General features: G+C 39.4%; 1 protein-coding gene across 1 annotated transcript in view; it reads left to right on the forward strand.

The window, feature by feature from the left end:
• Nucleotides 1-15,026, forward strand: part of COL21A1 (collagen type XXI alpha 1 chain) — a 208,719-nt gene that overhangs the window by 69,853 nt on the left and 123,840 nt on the right. Inside the window, exons 2-3 of the mRNA XM_066359179.1 lie at nucleotides 7,201-7,323; nucleotides 10,975-11,526. Coding sequence (XP_066215276.1) covers nucleotides 7,239-7,323; nucleotides 10,975-11,526 — 637 coding nt within the window. The 5' untranslated portion in view covers nucleotides 7,201-7,238. The remainder of the gene's footprint in view (nucleotides 1-7,200; nucleotides 7,324-10,974; nucleotides 11,527-15,026) is intronic.

Genomic DNA, 15,026 nt, shown 5'->3' on the forward strand with positions numbered 1-15,026 from the left:
AATAAGGCTGGTGAGCTAGAAACCTTTGATTCTAGGAAACTCGGATAAGTCAGTGGCTTTGTGAGCACTGAATGTGATTGGGTTTTGGAGCCCAGTGTGTATTTTTTACTTGCCCGCCGGGTGCAAGCTAGGATTAAAGACTATGGCCCACCAGTTTGTGGCTCCGTTGTTTCTTTACCGACTGTCCGAATCCAATGCGAACCTGCATGGGCCAGGCTGCTCTGATGGTAGTCGTGGCCCTGAATACTGGCTTTACAATAAGATTCTAAGAGTTGTGTTTCAGTCTCTCCTTCTGGAATATTTGGTTTATAAATACCTTTTGTTTAAACTTTGTCTTTTCTAGAAATTGAGAATTTTAATTAACCAGGAAGAAAGTTTTAGTGATAGAAAGTGTCAAGTATTGTAAGGCCAGGGGCGTCCGCCGCTATGCTGGCCATTCCCACGCAGGTTCTCATTGGATTTGGGCAGACAGTAAAGAAACGGTGGAGTCGGAGGATGGTGGGCTATTCTGTTTATTGGTGTCTCACCAAGACAGGCAAGCCACAAGAAAAGCCAAGGGAAAAGCAGAAAACCTGCTTTTTCCATGGAGGGTAAGGGTTCAGGGAGGAGAGAAAGAAAAAATCCTTCCCCACCTCTCGGTGGTGGGGGCAGAATCTCTCTTCCAGTAAACATTAGCAAGACAATAGCCCCTCCCAAGCAGGAAGGCAATCTACAACCTCACAGACCACTATATCTGGTGTTGCTCAGCTCCCAATGCAAACTATCAGTGAGCAAACATATACATCATATTTACAAACATATTGACCAACATTAGTATAAAGGTACTTTTTAAAGAAAAAGGGAGAAAGTAAGTTCTGAAAGCTGGTTATTTCTGAATGGATAAGAAGTTTTGTGAAAGTTGCAGAAGCTCTGTGCAGCTTTAAAAGATTTCTGCAGAGGAAAGAAGCAAGAGGGAGAAAGAGCTAAAAAAGTGAACAAAGGCTCAAAAGCGCAGCCTCTCCCCAGTCTACTGGTATCATTCCATTTCAGTCTTACCTCAGGCTCACCCAAGTTCCTGAGAAACTTCAAGACAGTGAAAGACTGGCCCCCAGGCAGCTCCCTGCCTAGGAACATGTCTCATCCATCACCTCCTCCCACTGTGTATATATATTCCTTCTACAATCTTATCCTTAGTCTGACAGAGCAAGTTCCTCCTTCTCAATGCCCTGACATAGAGAAACATCTCACATTTCTGTGGGATGCCTTCCTGCAGGGAGGACTCTCTTCCTAGAAGAGGATACTGTTTCTATGTCAATCAATCAGGCCTATTTTGAGTGGAGGGTCATACACTAACCGGAAGAGCTGCTAAGATAAGAGAGTGTCAGTTCAACATCTGGGATGCTTGGTTAGACAAGATCAATTGGTATGCATGGCTACTCCCTCTCATAGGTCCTAGTTTTAAGACTAAGCTTTTCCCCACATCCTTGACTGTTGCATGATAGGGGGTGGTGCACTCTTGTGAGGAATCCCATTTATGCCTCAGATAAGTGACTTTGTATCAGAGAGTTTCTTGTTTGTATATTGGATTAAAGGTTTTGATTTCTACACTATAAAATGGGGCATACCAGGAACTTGCTCTCTCTCCGTTCCTGAGATTAGCATTAGAGAGGAGAGCAGAGAAAGGCCACATGGAGGAAAGGAGAAGCAGCCAAAATGGTGGAGTGCTAAAGGAGAAGCCAGTTTGTGCAGAGTTTGTGCAGAGAGATGGAGATGGGAAACAGAGGTGAATAAGGTTGGTGAGGATAGAAACCTTTGATACTAGGAAACTCGGATAAATCAGTGGCTTTGGGAGCCCTGAATGGAAAGGGAAGTGTTTTCCCATTGTGCGTATTTCTTGCCTGCTGGGTGCAAGCTAGGATTAAAGCTAATGGCCCACCAGTTCTTGGCTTCGTTGTTTCATTACTGTCTGTTCAAATCAAATGCCAACCTGCATGGGCTAGGTGGCTGTGATGGTGGCCATGGCTACTGGGCATACATTTGACGTACTCTGTGGCAGAATTCAATACAGATTTGTATGGAGCCACCACCACCTTTGAATGGTGGAAGCCTGGCTGCTGTTATGGTTCCCCATGGCTATCCTTTTGGGGGCTGTAGGCTGGCTGACTTTAATAGCCATGCGTGAGGAAACTGAGAGCTCTGTGGAAGAGGCTGCCCAGGACCTGCAAACTGAGCAATGGATGAAGCTGGAGCTAATGTGGGAGAAAGAGAAGCCTACCCTGGAGCTGGAGCAAGCACCAGAGGAGGCTGACCAGGTTCATGAGATTCACTTGGAAATGGAGCAGCTGCTGGAGGAGGAATCACAGGTTCGTGAATTGCAGATGGCCCTAGACGTTGTGGAGAGCCAGCAGCAGTGGGAGGCCATGGCTGAGGCCGGGGCTGGGGCAGCAAGGCCCGCAGAGCAGAAGGTGGTGACCTGGGGCTCAAGCCCAGCAGCAGGAGCTGATGTTTCTAGTTCCTCTTTGGAGGATGAGGAGAATTGAGCTGGAGTTGCAATCTGTAGTCTCCAGAAGGTGAGAGCCCAGCAGCAAGGAGTACCTACTATGCCCTTGGTAGGTCTGTGATTTTGGGACATAGGGGTGGGTGTCATTTTGCTCTCCAGAGCAGAGATGGAAATGCTGACTGCCATTGCCACGTGCTCCTCCTTGGGACAATGTAAGACCTGCCAGGACAGCAAGGATGAGGGTGGTGGCTGAGGCCCCATTTGCATGGACTGGTTCCTGGACTACGACTGGAGTGAGCACTGGCTCCTTTGTTGAATGGACTTATGGATTTTGAACAATGTGAAATACTCTGATGGGGGCAGGAGCGGCTTTGCTGGAGCCCCCCTCCCCAGCCCTGGGAAGCCTTTCAAATGGCTAGAAAGAAGTCTGAGGACATTTTGTGCTTTTGGTAAAGTGCTCAGAGACTGGTAAAATGTACCTTTGTAATTGTTGAAATTGTATAATTTGTTATGTTGTTGTAATTTGTGTAATGTGCCTAATTTCCTTGTGCAGGAATACCTGTGCTTTAGATTGTGAAGCAACAAAAGGGGTGGAATGTTGGTCGAATAAGTTTGTAAATATAATATATATGTTTGCTCGCTTATAGTTTGCATTGGGTGTGGGGGACAGGCTATAAGCAGGCAGGGTCATTATAGCCTAAGGTTTAGTTTTAAGACTAAGCCTTTCCCACCCTTTAAATACTAAGATCTTTTCAAAACTAAACTTTTCCCCACACCCTTGACTGTTGCATGATATGGGATGGTGCACTCTCCTGAGCAATCCCATTATGCCTCAGATAAGTGACTTTGTATCAGAGAGTTTCTTGTTTGTATATTGGATTAAAGGTTTTGATTTCTACACTAAAATGGGGCAGACTGGGAGCTAGCTCTTTCTCGGTTCCTGAGATTAGCATTAGTGAGGAGAGCAGAGAAAGGTCACATGGAGGAAAGGAGAAGCAGCCAAGATGGCAGAGTGCTGAAGGAGAAGCCAGTTTGTGCAGAGTTTGTGCAGAGAAAAGGAGAGGGGGAACAGAGGTGAATAAGGCTGGTGAGGTACAAACCTTTGATTCCAGGAAACTTGGATAAGTCAGTGGCTTTGTGAGCCCTAAATGGAAAGGGAAGTGTTTTCCCACTGTGTGTATTTCTTGCCTGCTGGGTGAAAGCTAGGATTAAATCTAATGGCCCACCACTTCTTGGCTTCATTGTTTCATTACTGTCTGTCTGAATCAAATGTGAACCTGCATGGGTCAGGCGGCTGTGATGGTGGCCGTGGGTACTGGCTTTACATATATGTTTCTGATCTGTTGCCAGTTTTATCAGTATGAAATTTCTCTCTAAAATTTTTTTTATTGTCCTCTGTATGTAATGCATCTTTTTTCTTGCTAGTTTTAAGAATTTTCTCTTTTATTCTTATTTTCAATTGATTATAATGTACCTAAATGTGACTTACTTTATATCTTGTTGGGATTTTTTGAACTTCTTTGATCTGATTTCAATGTTTGTCAGTTTGGAAAATTCTTGCCCATTGTATTTTCAAATATCTCTTCATTCACTTTCTCTTTTCCATCTCAAAAACTAATTATTTGTATGTTAAATTTTGATTACTTGATAATTTCCCATAGATTTCAAATTTTCTGTTCATTTTCTCACTGTTCCCCTCCCCCCGTTGGATTTGTGATAATTTCTATTGACTTTTCTTTAAGTTTACTAATCTTTTCCTTATGCAGTTAAGTCTCTTGCATGAATTATAATTTTTTATTTCAAGTATTTCTGTTGGTATCTTTTTTATAGTTTTCAGCTCTCTTCTAAATTTTCCATATTTTTGCACATTGTTGTCCATCTTGTTTATTAGATATAACAAATTTATTATAGCTGTTTTGTAAGCCTGTTTGATATATCTGATATTTAGATCACCTCTGGATCTGCTTATACTAATCTCTTTCTCCTGATCAGAAATCAAATTTTCTTCTTCTCATATTTTAGGATACCCTTGGGGGAGATTTCTTTTGGCTTTCCAGTATAGTTTACAGCTTTTTGTATTTATGTGTTCTGTTTTTCTCTTGTCCTTCTTTGGCTTAATGCTTTTTGAGATATTTCTCCCCACTGTATAGAAGGACTAAAGTGCCTTGGAGGAATTTTTCTCAGTTTCTGTTGCTTCTCTCCCACCTTTCAACAAACCAAGGATTTGTATTTGAGATAAACCCTAGGTATCTGAACAGGGGGAGGATCATCTAGGCTGTTTAAATGGCTCTCATCTTTCTTTGTATTACTTGTCTACTCCATGTACTCAGTTAAAGCTCATGGGGAAGAATTGCTGAATGGTGCATATTTGGTCTAGGGCTGGGGTCCCTCTAGATGCTAATCTGTCTCATCAGCTTTGACTGGAGTCTGTGACAAAATCCTTTTCTTGAAGCGGATTCTTACTCTGCTAGGGACGAATACAGCTCTCATTGTCTTCTGCCTTATAAAAGATTCATAACTTTTGGATTGGTTCATTTCAGTTTCTTTAAATCTTGTCTTTTCTTGTGGGTTTAAAAGTACTATAGCTTTATAATTTATCTGGCATGTTCTTATTGTTGAGAGTGAAAGTCTTGCAACTTTCCAGTCTAACCAGAAGTGAAGTCCATGGACTAACTTAAAATATATATTAAAGTCATATAACTGAATATTTTTAAATCAAATAAAATATGTCTTAAGGTTTATAAATGTACTTCATTTCTAAAAATTAAACTATCACTTAACTTTATTATATAAATATTTTGACTAGATACCCTTTGATTTTTATTTTTTTTCAGAGACAGAGAGAGAGTCAGAGAGAGGGATAGACAGGGACAGACAGACAGGAACGGAGAGATGAGAAGCATCAATCATTAGTTTTTCGTTACGCGTTGTGACACCTTAATTGTTCATTGCTCTCTCATATGTGCCTTGACCGCGGGCCTTCAGCAAACCCCTTGCTTGAGCCAGTGACCTTGGGTCCAAGCTGGTGAGCTTTGCTCAAATCAAATGAGCCTGTGCTCAAGCTGGCGACCTCGGGGTCTCAAACCTGGGTCCTTCGTATCCCAGTCCAATACTCTATTCGCTGCGCCACTGCCTGGTCAGGCCCCTTTGAATGTTTTTTTTTTTTTTTAATGCAAATTCATATTTAAAAGAAAAATTCTTGCTACTATTGAGATAATAAAAAGACTATAAGAAGGCAGAAGGAATTTGTGCTAAAAGAAATTCTAGTTAATATATTAGGGAAAGCCCACATTTTAGAAAAGTTTATAATTTTTCAAGATAATTTATGAATTAAAAGGCTTAATCAGGCCCTGGCCAGTTGGCTCAGTGGTGGAGCGTCAGTCTGGTGTGCGGGGGACCTGGGTTCGATTCCCGGCCAGGGCACATGGGAGGGGCGCCCATTTGCTTCTCCGCCCCGCCCCCCTCCTTCCTCTCTGTCTCTCTCTTCCCCTCCACAGCCGGGGCTCCACTGGAGCAGGGATGGCCCCGGGCGCTGGGGATGGCTCCTTGGCCTCTGCCCCAGGCTCTGGAGTGGCTCTGGCCGCGGTGGAGCGACGCCCCGGAGGGGCAGAGCGTCGCCCCCTGGTGGGCGTGCCGGGTGGATCCCGGTTGGGCGCCTGCAGGAGTCTGTCTGGCTGTCCCTCCCTGTTTCCAGCTTCAGAAAAAAAAAAAAAAAAAAAAAAAAAAAAAAAAAAAAGAAAGGCTTAATCATGGTCTTCCTCAGCTTCTACTCATTGTCCTTTTGCATAATATATTTAAAATGTGTGTATTTTAGACACACAATTTTTTTCTTCTTTTTCTCTTTTCCAAGCAAGAGGAGGAAGATAGACTCCTGCATGCGCCTCGACCAGGATCCACCTGGCAACCCCCATCTGAGGCCATGCTCCCAACTGAGCTATTTTTAGCTCCTGAGGTTGAGGCTCCACAGAGCCGTCCTCAGCGCCAGGGGTCAATGTGCTCTAACCAATCAAGCCATGCCTGTGGGAGGTGGGGAGAGAGAGAGAAGTGGGAGGAGGAGGGGTGAAGAAGCAGATGGTTGCTTCTCCTATGTGCCCTGACTAGGAACTGAACCCAGGACATTCACACGTTGGGCTGATGTTCTACCACTGAGCCAACCAGCCAGGGCCAACATGCAATTAATTTTAAGAACAGTAAAAATTAACTATACTCCAACTGAATATTGCAATTTTATTTTGTTTTATTTTATTTATTTATTTATTTATTTTTATTTTTCTGAATTTGGAAACAGGGAGGCAGTCAGACATACTCCTGCATGCGCCTGACTGGGATCCACCCGGCATGTCCACCAGGGGGAGATGCTCTGCCCATCTAGGGTGTTGCTCTGTTGCAACCAGAGCCATTCTAGCGCCTGAGGCAGAGGCCACAGAGCCATCCTCAGCGCCCAGGCCAACTTTGCTCCAATGGAGCCTTGGCTGTGGGTGGGGAAGAAAGAGATAGAGAGAAAGGAGAGGGGGAAGGGTGGAGAAGCAGATGGACACTTCTCCTGTGTGCGCTGGCCAGGAATTGAACCCAGGACTCCTGCATGCCAGGCCAATGCTCTACCACTGAGCCAACTGGCCAGGGCCAAGTATTGCAATTTTAAAAGTAAACATATAATGGCTGGGTATTTGTCTGTATTTTTCCAGTATATTTAACTTTTCCTTTTTTCTTTTTCTTTTTAGGAATCCTAAAACAAAAACATTAGAACAAAAACAGAAACATGGCTCACCATATGGCTGTTTGGATAGTTTTGGTCCTGCTTCTTCAGAATTCTGTATTAGCTGAAGATGGGGAAATCAGATCAAGTAAGAAGTTCCAGCATTGCCCTTTTTTGTTATCAAGTTGATTTTAGAAATCAAATAAGAGGAGCTCCAGAAATGATTTTTAGGATCTTATATTATTGTATTTGATGCTGTAATTTCCTGAAATGAATGAGTTGTTATGTTACACATTAACTAGGAGGGAAAGCTTCTACCAGAGGTAGTTTTGAAAAAAACTAAAATAATTCTTTACTCTGTTGACCCTTCAGCCTTTGGAATAAAATGTCTGATATTGAATTCAGCCATTTTTTAGCTTCCTAACAGGGAGATGAAAAAAATTCCTACCCCCTAAGATCTTTATTAGAACCATCCTATGAGGTTATCTCAGTGATAATGAGATAATCCATGTAAGTGAGATAATCTTGTAAATGGCTTAGCTCAGTAAATGGTGACTATTATTCTGATTGCCTGTGGGAAAGCTTCATTAAAAAAGGGCTATATTGATATGGTTCTGCTACCTAGGCCACCAGTTAAAGATATCATACTTTTCTAAGAGTTTGCTTATTTTCATATTTTAAAACTTATAAAGGCCCTACTATAAGTTAATTATAGTTTCTATAACAGTTAAGTCAGATGGTTTAACAACCTGATTTAACTTGCCTTAAAATTTATTTTAGTATTATGCAAAATAATTTTTGCATAATAAATTTATAATTTAATCTACCCAAGTACACTTTTCAGTTTTTTCTGTTTTTGTTTTCTTTGTGTGTGTGTGTGTGTGTGTGTGTGTGTGTGTGTTTAATGGAAAAAAAGATTCACAAAATTTAGAGGACTTACATAGTATCATACCGCTTATTAGAGCTGTAACTAGTATTTGAACTATGCTTTTTATCTTTAGTCCATTCCTTTCTTATGACATCAGTAAAACGTCTCCCTTAGGAGAAGGTCTCTTGGAATCGTATTTTGTCTGGTGTTTATAAATGGCAATATTTGTCCTTTTGTACCCATGATCTTGGCTAACCTTACAGGTATGAAATACATGCTCCATGGCTCTGGCAAGAGGTAGGAAGGGCCAAGAATAACCCTGTAAGAGTTTATAACCACAGATTCAAGTGGCACGGAAACACTAGCAGGTCCAGACAACAATGACTTTCACAGTATTTAGAAAGTGCAACACTGAAGAGCTCCGCAAACACAAGTTTCCTGTCCTTTCAAAACCTCAAGAAAAGCATAACCCCAATGCAGTGTCCAAAAATAACAGAAGAACTGCATTTCCTTGAGTTAGAAAAGTTGCCTCTGGAGCTAATTCCATTGTTCTGTCCCTGCCCTACGTTCTGGCAGTAGTCACCATGGCACAGATTGTTGGAATAGCATCTGTTGTGCCCTTCGGCACTGTGCTACCTGCCGTATATACTGCTCACCAAAATTAGGGGATATTTCAAAATGAAAATAAAGCAATAAAAAAAGAAGCATTTGCTCTTTTTTTAAAATTAAACAAGGACATTAGAAAAGCAAATGACAAGTCAAAGAAAGTTGTTTGACTATGCAAATGAGATGCAAAACCAGCTTTTATTTCATTGGTGAAAATGTACTATAGAGAAGGCTGAAAGTACCGGTGTATCTGCACATTCCCTGATTCCCTAATTTTTGTGATTTTGTGAGCAGAATAGGAGTAACATATAAGCACACTTACATTTTTGAGAAATTCATGTTGTGGCAGTGTTTTTTTTTTTTTTTTTTTAAGTAAAGTCTTGACAGTTATATATATTCACGACAATAGTGTCTATTTTTGCTCGTCAGTATGTTGGGAGCATTGAGGTAACTGTAAAATTGAGGACTCTTCATGTGAGTCTTGTCGTCATCATCCTAGATATGTAAACAGGCAAAGACAAGGAAAATGATGAAATGGGAAGGAGAGGGAAGGCGTGGGTGAGCCAGTGAAAGAGAAGGAAAGAGGTTGATAGTTTACGCCTAAGGCAAAACAAAAATAATAATATTAATTGCCACTAAACTTCTTTTTTCTCCAACATCATTCTTTGCAATTATATCTTATTTAAAATAGATAAAGAAAATATATCATCTTTTTTTTTTTTTACTTTAAATTGGGCATCTGATCACAATTTAAGGGAAACCATTAATGTGAATAAAAACGCAAGACTTAAAATTTGCTCTAATATTACCTTGGCTTATATCATTTTCTTCCAACACATCAAATCCAGGGACATGTGTGATTACTATCAGATGGTCCATGAACAATAGTGTTTTGGCTGCTTTGATTTCAGAAGTTAGGGAGGGAGAAGGCAAGTAGAGCCACAGTTCCTTCCTGTGCACTCTGTTGGAATTATCCAAACCAACCACTGGTCTTTTTGGCGGTGTCTGTTGCTCATCTCTGGACCTTTGTACTTACTGTTCTGTCTGATAAGAATGTCCTCCCTCTTCACCTAGCCAGAGCTCTCCTTTTGAATCTCAGGTTGCCTGTCCGCTTTCTATACAACCTTCCTTGACTTTCTTTAGTTCAGTTACTACCCCTCCTAAATGCTTTCATAATTCTGTGTGCTTTCCCTAGCCAGCTAGTTGTCTATCTCACTACACCGTGAGCTTTTGAGATATCTTATGTACCTTTGAATATTTAGCAGACACAGAGTACAAACTCAATATACATATAGCAAAGAATGAAATAGGGTTAAAGACATGTTCTGTGCTGTGGAAAGAAGAGTGAAGGTTTATTTTTCTTTTCATTCTACAAGTTCTTAGAACTTATCAAGGGATAATTTGGACCAGAGTTAGTCTTTTTTCCCAAATGAACTATAAGACGTGTTGATCACACTGTTTCCTGGTATCTTGAAACGAGAATCTTTATGGAGAAAGAAATATATAGTTTTATACCCTTGAATATAGATTCACTTAGCACAAGTTTGACTTCATTATTCACTGAAGATGAGAGATCAGACCTTTAAAAAGTTGATTTGCATGTAGTCCAAGAATGATGGCTTGATGATATTGGTTCTTTTAACTTTTATCAACTATATTAAAGAATATGAACCTTTAGTAGCTGCTTGAGTCCATCTTGAAGTTGGCAGAAAGTCTGTTTTTAATTTCTTTCCCCCTATTAAGTGTTATATACATATATTTGTAAATATTTCAGGTAGTATTAAATAAAACGTTATGTCATTGGTAACTTAAAACAATGATGTTGATGTAGCTGAAAATTATGCATTTACTTTTTGTTTTCATTTCGTCAAAGGGGAAATAGAATAAAATGCTGCTTTGTGGTTGGTAATACTTATACCTACAAAGAAATATCTAGAAATAATGTTCTTGTACAGCATACATATTTTATTCTCTACTTTTAAAACTGAATCATTAATTTAAAATATAAGAATTTAAAGTATCAACAAGAAAAATAGCCCTCATTGACAAAGAATTTTCATGAGCTAAGCAGTGTATATAGTACTCTTCACAAAGTTCCTATAAATAGTTACTATGACCTTTAAAAAAATTTACTTTATTAAAGGAATAAAGCTGGCATATAAGTGATTAGATGTTTGAAGTATTCATTGTAGTGATTTAATATGCATATACATTGTGGAAGAATTCAGTTCATCTGCTTAATTAAAAAACCATGCATTTAAAACTTTTCAATTTTTGCTTTTTTAATAACAAATATGCTTTGATGATTCTGTTTTTTTCACTTAGGTTGCCGTACTGCTCCAACAGATTTAGTTTTCATCTTAGATGGTTCCTACAGTGTTGGCCCAGAAAACTTTGAAATAGTGAAAAAGTGGCTTGTCAATATTACAAAAAACTTTGACATAGGACCAAAGTTTATTCAGGTTGGAGTGGTCCAGTACAGTGACTACCCCGTGCTGGAGATTCCCCTCGGAAGCCATGATTCGGGAGAGAATTTGATGGCCGCAATGGAATCCATACACTACTTGGGAGGAAACACAAGGACTGGAAAGGCCATCCAGTTTGCACTTGATTACCTTTTTGCTAAGTCCTCACGATTTCTGACTAAGATAGCAGTAGTTCTTACAGATGGTAAATCCCAAGATGAAGTCAAAGATGCAGCAGAAGCAGCAAGAGATAGTAAAATAACTTTATTTGCTATCGGCGTTGGTTCAGAAACAGAAGATGCGGAACTTAGAGCTATTGCTAACAAGCCTTCATCTACTTATGTGTTTTATGTGGAAGACTACATTGCGATATCCAAAATAAGAGAGGTGATAAAACAAAAACTCTGTGAGGGTAAGTCTTAATATAAATAGTAAACAATTAATAATTGCACTTTCTGACATTTTGGTATTATCTGTTCATTTACACTGGTGTAAATAGTTATATTTAATGTCATATAACTCATGTTAGAACTGGAGTGAACAGGAATTTTTGTGTTATATTTATTCTGGATAAGTTTTGTTTTGGGAAACGGTTATAAAACCTACAGTTGAAAATACAATATTTTGTTATACCTTTCAGTTATGTCTGTTGTGGAGATCATAGAAACTAAAGATAAATAAAGAATAAAAATATATGTAAACTATACATGATCATATCACTCCTGTTAATGAATTCTTTCACTTTTTTGTTTTTAATTTAAGCCTTTTTATTTTTTCAGTTCAAGATGTATGAGAGTTGATTCTAGCTAAAGGTTTCTCAGTTTTTTATAAAAATCCAACTCTTAATTTTATTGAGTTTTTCTATTGTTTTACCATTTTCTATATGCACTCTGATATTAATTATTTTCTTTCTTATACTTTTGGGCTTAGTTTGTTCTTTTTCTAGTTCCTTGATGTGAAAAGTTAGGTTGTTTATTTGAGATCCTAATTTTTTAATGTAGGCTTTTAAAAAAATGACTTCAGAGAGAGAGGAAGAGAGAGACAGAAACATTAATCTGTCTAATGTAGATTTTTATTGCTATATATTTCCTTCTTAGGACTGCTTTTGCTATATCCCATAAGTTTTGGTATGTTGTATTTTAGTTTTGTTTTGTTTTCAAGATACTTTCTAATTTCTCTTTGATTTCTTTCTTGACTCAGTGGTTATTCAAGAAAGTTGTTTAGTTTCCACATATTTTTGAATTTTTTAGTTTTCCTCCTACCATTAATTTCTATATAGTTTTATTCTACTGTGGTTGGAAAATACACATGGTATAATTTCACTGTTCTTTAATATGTTGAGACTTGCTTTTTGACCTATTGTGTTTTTTCCTGGAGAATGCTTATGTTTTACTTATGCTTGAGATGTGTATTCTGCTACTTTGTGGTGGTATATTCTGTATATGTCTGCTTGATTCATTTGATCTTGTTTAAATCCTTTGTTTCCTTTTTTTTTTGTGTGTGACAGAAACAGAGAGAGACAGAGAGAGGGACAGATAGGGAAAGACAGACAGGAAGGGAGAGAGATGAGAAGCATCAATTCCTTCTTGTGGCACCTTAATTGTTCATTGATTGCTTTCTCATATGTGCCTTGACCAGGGGGCTATAGCAGACCGAGTGACCCCTTGCTCAAGCCAGCAACCTTGGGCTCAAGCTGGTGAGCCTTGCTGAAAGCATATGAGTCTGCACTTAAGCTGGCAACCTCAGGGTTTTGAACCTGCATCCTCCACATCCCAGTTCGATGCTTTATCCACTACACTACCACCTGGTCAGGCCCTTTTTGTTCCATTTTTTTATTTTCTATCTGGATGTTGTATCTATTGAAAGTGAAGTATTGGAATTCCTTCCTATTGTGTTACTCTTCAGTTCTGTCAGTGTTTGTTTCATATATATGGGTATTATGATGTTGGGTGTGTGTGTGTGTATGTGTGTGTGTGTGTGTATATATATTTATAGTTGTTATATCTTGCTGGTGAGTTAATCTTATCATTATACATTATCCTTCTTTGTCTCTTTTGGCAGTTTTTGACTTAAAGCCTATTTTATCTGAGATAAATATCACTACCTTTGCCCTCTTTGGTTATCATTTGCATAGAGTATCTTTTTCCATTCTTTTACTTTTAGCCTGTGTGTGTCCTTAATTATAAAGTACATGTCTTAGAGAGAGTATGTAATTGAATCTTGTGGTTTTATTTTAATTCATTTAGCCACTCTGTGTCTTTTTATTGGGGAGTTTAATTTATTTACATCTGAATTAATTATCTATAGGGAAGGATTTAATATTGCCATTTTGTGCATAGTTTTCTGTTATATAGCCTTCTTATTCTCTTCTCTCTTGTGGTCTGTATGGCCAGGGGCCGCCATCATGGCCATTCACATGCAGGTTCTTATTGAATTCGGGCAGATGGTAAAGAAATGGCAGTGTCAGAGGATAGTGGGCCATTCTGTTTATTGGTGTCTCACCAATACAGGCAAGTCACAGGAAAAGCCAAGGGAAAAGCAGAAAACCTGCTTTTCCCATGGAGGGCAAGGGATCAGGGAGAACTCTGCAATGCTGATGGCAGGAACCAAGAGCAAGAGCCCCTGGTCTGCTTCATTTTATAGTGTAGAAAATTAAAGTCTTTAAGCCAATATACAAATAAGGAAGTCTCTGATACAAAGCCACTTATCTGAGGCATAAATGGGATTCCTCCTAAGAGTGTACCACCCCCTATCGCACAACAGTCAAGGGTGTGGGAAAAAGCTTAGTTTTGAGAAAATCTTAGTATTGGAAGGGAGGGAAAGGTTTAGTCTTAAAACTACGCCTTAGGCTATAATAATTTTGCCAGCTTACAGTCTGTCTCCCACACTCTAAGTGAGCAAACATATACATCATATTTACAAACTTATTTGACCAACATGGTCTTCCTTTGTGTTTTACTGATTTATTTATTTATTTATTTATTTATTTATTTATTTTTTTCCATTTTTCTGAAGCTGGAAACAGGGAGAGACAGTCAGACAGACTCCCGCATGCGCCCGACCGGGATCCACCCGGCACGCCCACCAGGGGCGGTGCTCTGCCCCCCAGGGGGCGATGCTCTGCCCATCCTGGGCGTCGCCATATTGCGACCAGAGCCACTCTAGCGCCTGAGGCAGAGGCCACAGAGCCATGCCCAGCGCCCGGGCCATCTTCGCTCCAATGGAGCCCTGGCTGCGGGAGGGGAAGAGAGAGACAGAGAGGAAAGCGCGGCGGAGGGGTGGAGAAGCAAATGGGCGCCTCTCCTATGTGCCCTGGCCGGGAATCGAACCCGGGTTCTCCGCAAGCTAGGCCGACGCTCTACCGCTGAGCCAACCGGCCAGGGCCCTGATTTTTTTTTATTGACATGCTTTGATTTGTTTCTCGTTTTCATTTATGTATCTTCTATATGTATTTTTTGTGGTTACCATGGTAATTACATTAAGTATTATATTTTTATAAAAATTTATTTTAAGCTGATATCTTAACTTCAATCATGTACAAATGCTCTACATTTTTACATCCCCTTGCCCCCTCATACTTTATTGATGTCACTAATATCATCTTAAAATAGTGTCTCCATTAACATATTTTAAAGTTATCATTATCATTTATACTTTTATCTTTCAAATTTGTATCAGAATGAAAAGTTATATACCACCAATATTGTATTTTAGTGTTTTGAATTTGTCTACTTTTACCAGCAAGTTGTATACTTTCCAATGGTTTTGTGTTGCAGTTTAATGTTCTTTTCTTTTGATTTGGGAGACTTCCTCAGTATTTCTTGTAATGTGGGTCTAGTGGTGATAAACTCTATTAGCCTTTTTTAAATTTGGTAAAATGTTTATTATTCATTTTTGAAGGACCCTTTGCCA

This window comes from Saccopteryx leptura, chromosome 1 (genome assembly GCF_036850995.1).
Source record: "Saccopteryx leptura isolate mSacLep1 chromosome 1, mSacLep1_pri_phased_curated, whole genome shotgun sequence".
Taxonomy (NCBI): Eukaryota; Metazoa; Chordata; class Mammalia; order Chiroptera; family Emballonuridae; genus Saccopteryx; species Saccopteryx leptura.